The sequence below is a fragment of the Calidris pugnax genome, unplaced genomic scaffold, assembly GCF_001431845.1.
Source record: "Calidris pugnax isolate Ruff unplaced genomic scaffold, ASM143184v1 scaffold726, whole genome shotgun sequence".
NCBI classification, from domain to species: Eukaryota; Metazoa; Chordata; class Aves; order Charadriiformes; family Scolopacidae; genus Calidris; species Calidris pugnax.
In genome coordinates this window covers 22,727-28,691 of record NW_015091401.1, presented here as the reverse complement: position 1 = coordinate 28,691, position 5,965 = coordinate 22,727, and the positions used below count along the sequence as shown (strand labels likewise).

General features: G+C 60.5%; 1 protein-coding gene across 1 annotated transcript in view; it reads left to right on the top strand.

Annotated features, from left to right (window-relative positions):
• The window catches only part of LOC106899528 (death domain-associated protein 6-like), a gene marked incomplete at its 3' end in the record, with an annotated part of 6,298 nt that extends 334 nt beyond the window's left edge, over window positions 1-5,964 (top strand). The window contains 2 exon segments of the mRNA XM_014961404.1: window positions 1-565; window positions 5,795-5,964. The exon segment at window positions 1-565 is cut by the window's left edge and continues 13 nt beyond it. Coding sequence (XP_014816890.1) covers window positions 1-565; window positions 5,795-5,964 — 735 coding nt within the window.
• Between the last annotated feature and the right edge of the window lies 1 nt (window position 5,965).

The window sequence follows — 5,965 nt, the reverse complement described above, 5'->3', positions numbered from 1 at the left end:
CCCGCCGCCCCCGACGCCTCCTCCCCGTCCCCCGCGCCCCCCGACGCCACCCCCGAGCCCCAAAACTCCTCCCCGGGGGGCTCCAAACGCCAAATCCGGTACTTGGAGAACCTTCTTCGCGTCTACACGGGGGAGATCCGTCGCTTGCAGGAACGGGAGCTGGATTTGGCCGAGCTGGACAGCGAGGACTCGCCGTACCTTCAGGAGAGTCGCCTCAAGAGGAGGATGATGAGGATCTTCGAGCGGCTCTGCCAGCTCAAGCGCTGCAGCAGCCTGACGGGCCGCGTCATCGAGCAGCGCATCCCCTACCGCGGCACCCGCTACCCCGAGGTCAACCGCCGCATCGAGCGCTTCATCAACCGCCCCGAGGCCTTCCCCGACTACACCGACATCCTCAAGGTCATCCAGAAGGCCAGCGCCCGCCACAGCCTGGGCCTGGCCCGCCGGCAGATGGAGAGCATGGCCCAGGACGCCTTCCGGGAGGTGGGCAACCGCCTGCAGGAACGGAGACACCTCGACCTCGTCTACAACTTCGGCAGCCACTTGACCGACCAGTATCGGCCCGGTGAGGGACGGGGGGGAGGTCGTGTGGAGGGATGGTGGAACTTCTGGAGGGGTGTAGGAGCTCCTGGAGGGGTGGTGGAGCTCCTGGAGAGGAGTGATGGAGCTCGTAGAGGGGTGGTGGAGCTCCTGGAGGGGAGGAGGAGATCCTGGAGGGGTGGTGGAGACGAACGAATGGGGTGATGGAGCTCGTAGAGGGGTGGTGGAGCTCACAAAGGTGTGATGGAGCTCGTAGAGGGGTGGTGGAGCTCACAGAGGTGTGGTGGAGCTCCTGGAGATGTGGTGAAGCTTGTAGAGGAGTGATGGAGCTCATAGAGGGGTGGTGGAGCTCCTGGAGGGGTGAAGGAGATCCTGGAGGGGTGATAGAGGTCATGGAGGGGTGATAGAACTGAATAAGTGGGCAGTGGAGCTCCTGGAGGGGAGGTGGAGCTCCTGGAGGGGAGGAGGAGATCCTGGAGGGGTGATGGAGCTCCTGGAGGGGTGACGGAGCTCCTGGAGGGGTGACGGAGCTCCTGGAGGGGTGACGGAGCTCCTGGAGGGGTGACGGAGCTCCTGGAGGGGTGACGGAGCTCCTGGAGGGGTGACGGAGCTCCTGGAGGGGTGACGGAGCTCCTGGAGGGGTGACGGAGCTCCTGGAGGGGTGACGGAGCTCCTGGAGGGGTGGTGGAGCTTGTAGAGGGGTGATGGAGCTCAGAGAGGCGTTGTGGAGCTCCTGGAGAGGAGTGATGGAGCTCGTAGAGGGGTGGGGGAGCTTCTGGAGGGGTGGTGGAGCTCCTGGAGGGGTGGTGGAGCTCCAGGAGGGGTGATGGAGATTCTGGAGGGGAGGAGGAGATCCTGGAGGGGTGGTGGAGCTCCTGGAGAGGAGTGATGGAGCTCGTAGAGGGGTGGTGGAGCTCCTGGAGAGGTGATGGAGCTCGTAGAGGGGTGGTGGAGCTTCTGGGGGGGAGGAGGAGATCCTGGAGGGGTGGTGGAGGTGAACAAATGGGGTGATGGAGCTCCCGGAGATGTGATGGAGCTCACAGAGGTGTGGTGGAGCTCACAGAGGTGTGGTGGAGCTCCTGGAGATGTGGTGGAGCTTGTAGAGGAGTGCTGGAGCTTGTAGAGGGGTGGTGGAGCTCCTGGAGAGGAGTGATGGAGCTCATAGAGGGGTGGTGGAGCTCCTGGAGGGGTGAAGGAGATCCTGGAGGGGTGATAGAGGTCATGGAGGGGTGATAGAACTGAATAAGTGGGCAGTGGAGCTCCTGGAGGGGAGGTGGAGCTCCTGGAGGGGAGGAGGAGATCCTGGAGGGGTGGTGGAGCTCCTGGAGAGGAGTGATGGAGCTCGTAGAGGGGTGGTGGAGCTTCTGGAGGGGAGGAGGAGATCCTGGAGGAGTGGTGGAGATGAACGAATGGGGTGATGGAGCTCCTGGAGGGGTGGTGGAGCTCACAGAGGTGTGGTGGAGCTCCTGGAGATGTGGTGAAGCTTGTAGAGGGGTGGTGGAGCTCATAGAGGGGTGGTGGAGCTCCTGGAGAGGAGTGATGGAGCTCAGAGAGGGGTGGTGGAGATCATAGAGGGGTGGTGGACCTCCTGGAGAGGTGATGGAGCTCCTGGAGTGGTGGTGGAGCTCCTGGAGGGGTGTAGGAGATCCTGGAGGGGTGACGGAGCTCCTGGAGGGGTGGTGGAGACCAACGAATGGGGTGATGGAGCTCGTAGAGGGGTGGTGGAGCTCACAAAGGGAGAGGTGATGGAGCTCGTAGAGGGGTGGTGGAGCTTCTGGAGGGGAGGAGGAGATCCTGGAGGGGTGGTGGAGACGAACGAATGGGGTGATGGAGCTCGTAGAGGGGTGGTGGAGCTCACAGAGGTGTGGTGGAGCTCCTGGAGATGTGGTGAAGCTTGTAGAGGTGTGGTGGAGCTCATAGAGGGGTGGTGGAGCTCCTGGAGAGGAGTGATGGAGCTCAGAGAGGGGTGGTGGAGATCATAGAGGGGTGGTGGAGCTCCTGGAGGGGTGAAGGAGATCCTTGAGGGGTGACGGAGCTCCCAGAGATGTGATGGAGCTCGTAGAGGGGTGGTGGAGCTCATAGAGGGGTGGTGGAGCTCCTGGAGGGGTGGTGGAGATGAACGAATGGAGTGATGGAGCCCCTGGAGGGGTGCTGGAGATGAATGAATGGGGTGATGGAGCTCCTGGAGGGGTGATGGAGCTCCTGGAGGGGCGGTGGAGCTCATGGAGGGGTGATGGAGCTGAAGATGTGGGCAATGGAGCTCCTGGAGGGGTGGTGGAGCCCCAGGAGGGGTGTAGGCAATCCTGGAGGTGTGGTGGAGCTGAACAAATGGGGTGATGGAGCTCCTGGAGGGGTGATGGAGCTCCTGGAGATGCGATAGAGCTCATAGAGAGGTGGTGAGCTCCTGGAGGGGTGATGAAGCTCCCGGAAAGATGATGGAGGTGGTGGAACTGATGGAGGTTCTGGAGGTGTGATGGAGCTCCTGGAGGTGTGATGGAGCTCGTAGAGGGGTGGTGGAGCTCAAGAAGAGGGGTGATGGAGCTCCTGGAGATGTGATGGAGCTCGTAGAGGGGTGGTGGAGCTCAAGAAGAGGGGTGATGGAGCTCCTGGAGATGTGATGGAGCTCGTAGAGGGGTGGTGGAGCTCAAGAAGAGGGGTGATGGAGCTCCAGGGGGGGTGGTGGAGCTCCTGCAGAGGGATGATGGAGCTTGTAGAGGGGTGGTGGAGCTCCTGGAGGGGTGGAGGAGATCCTGGAAGGTTGGTGGAGCTGAACAAATGGGTGATGGAGCTTGTGGAGGGGTGGTGGAGCTCCTGGAAAGATGATGGAGGTGGTGGAACTGGTGGAGCTCCTGGAGGGGGTGGTGGAGCTCCTGGAGATGTAATAGAGCTTGTAGAGAGGTGGTGAGCTCCTGGAGGAGTGATGGAGCTCATTGAGGAGTGGTGGAGCTCAAGAAGAAGGGTGGTGGAGCTCCTGGAAGGGTGATGGAGCTCATTGAGGGGTGGTGGAGCTCAAGAAGAAGGGTGGTGAAGCTCAAAGAGGTGTGGTGGAGCTTCTGAAGGGGTGATGAAGCTCCCAGAAAGATGATGGAGGTGGTGGAACTGATGGAAGCTCTGGAGGTGTGATGGAGCTCCTGGAGAGGAGTGATGGACCCCGTAGAGGGTTGGTGGAGCTCCTGAAGGGGTGATGAAGCTCCTGGAAAGATGATGGAGGTGGTGGAACTAATGGAGGTTCTGAAGGTGTGATGGAGCTTCTGGAGAGGTGATGGTGGAACTGGTGGAGCTCCTGGAGGGGTGATGGAGCTCCTGGAGATGTGATGGAGCTTGTAGAGGGGTGGTGGAGCTCAAAGAGGTGTGGTGGAGCTCCTGAAGGGGTGATGAAGCTCTTGGAAAGATGATGGAGGTCGTGGAACTGGTGGAAGCTCTGGAGGTGTGATGGAGCTTCTGGAGAGGTGTGATGGAGCTCGTAGAGGGTTGGTGGAGCTCCTGGAGGGGTGATGGAGCTCATTGAGGAGTGGTGGAGCTCAAGAAGAAGGGTGGTGGAGCTCCTGGAAAGATAATGGTGATGGTGGAGCTCCTGGAGAGGTGGTGGTGGAACTGGTGGAGCTCCTGGAGGGGTGATGGAGCTCCTGGAGATGTGATAGAGCTCGTAGAGAGGTGGTGAGCTCCTGGAGAGGTGGTGGAGTTCCTGAGTGGAGGGGTGGTGGAGATGAACGAATGGGGTGATGGACCTCCTGGAGGGGTGAAGGAGATCCTTGAGGGGTGATGGAGCTCGTAGAGGTGTGGTGGAGCTCAGAGGGGTGGTGGAGCTCCTGGAGAGGAGTGATGGACCTCGTAGAGGGGTGGTGGAGCTCAAGAAGAGGGGTGGTGGAGCTCCTGGAGGGGTGGTGGAGCTCCTGGGGATGTAATAGAGCTCGTAGAGAGGTGATGGAGCTCCTGGAGAGGTGATGGAGCTGAACAAGTGGGCAATGGAACTTTTGGAGGGGTGGTGGAGCTCCTGGAGGGGTGATGGAGCTCGTAGAGGGGTGTTGAACTCCTGAAGGGGTGATGAAGCTCCTGAAAAGATGATGGAGGTGGTGGAACTGATGGAAGTTCTGGAGGTGTGATGGAGCTTCTGGAGAGGTGATGGTGGAACTGGTGGAGCTCCTGGAGGGGTGCTGGAGCTCGTAGAGGGGTGTTGAACTCCTGAAGGGGTGATGAAGCTCTTGGAAAGATAATGGTGATGGTGGAGCTCCTGGAGAGGGGGTGGAGCTCCTGGAGAAGTGATGGTGGAACTGGTGGAGCTCCTGGAGGGGTGCTGGAGCTCGTAGAGGGGTGTTGAACTCCTGAAGGGGTGATGAAGCTCTTGGAAAGATAATGGTGATGGTGGAGCTCCTGGAGAGGGGGTGGAGCTCCTGGAGAAGTGATGGTGGAACTGGTGGAGCTCCTGGAGGGGTGCTGGAGCTCGTAGAGGGGTGTTGAACTCCTGAAGGGGTGATGAAGCTCTTGGAAAGATAATGGTGATGGTGGAGCTCCTGGAGAGGGGGTGGAGCTCCTGGAGAAGTGATGGTGGAACTGGTGGAGCTCCTGGAGGGGTGCTGGAGCTCGTAGAGGGGTGTTGAACTCCTGAAGGGGTGATGAAGCTCTTGGAAAGATAATGGTGATGGTGGAGCTCCTGGAGAGGGGGTGGAGCTCCTGGAGAAGTGATGGTGGAACTGGTGGAGCTCCTGGAGGGGTGCTGGAGCTCGTAGAGGGGTGTTGAACTCCTGAAGGGGTGATGAAGCTCTTGGAAAGATAATGGTGATGGTGGAGCTCCTGGAGAGGTGGTGGAGCTCCTGGAGAAGTGATGGTGGAACTGGTGGAGCTCCTGGAGATGTGCTGGAGCTCCTGGAGATGTGATAGAGCTCCTAGAGGGGTGTTGAGCTCCTGGAGAGGTGATGGAGCTCATTGAGGGGTGGTGGAGCTCAAGAAGAAGGGTGGTGGAGCTCCTGGAGGGGTGGTGGAGCTCATTGAGGGGTGTTGAGCTCCTGGAGATGTGCTGGAGCTCCTGGAGATGTGATAGAGCTCCTAGAGGGGTGTTGAGCTCCTGGAGAGGTGATGGAGCTCATTGAGGGGTGGTGGAGCTCAAGAAGAAGGGTGGTGGAGCTCCTGGAGGGGTGATTGTGGAACTGGTGGAGCTCCTGGAGATGTGCTGGAGCTCCTGGAGGGTGCTGGAGCTCAGAGGTTGGATCAGGAGGGCTTTGTGGTGGCATCACCCCCCCTGACCCCCCCTCTGCAGGGACGGACCCGGCCCTGGTGGACCCCGAATTGGCCAAACGGCTTCGGAAGAACCGGACGGTGGCCCTGACGCGGTTGGACAGCGTCATCTCCCACTACGCCCAGCTGCAGGACGAGAGCGAGGAGGAAGAGCGCGGGCGCAAGAGAGCGGCCCGGCAGCAGGGACCCCCCC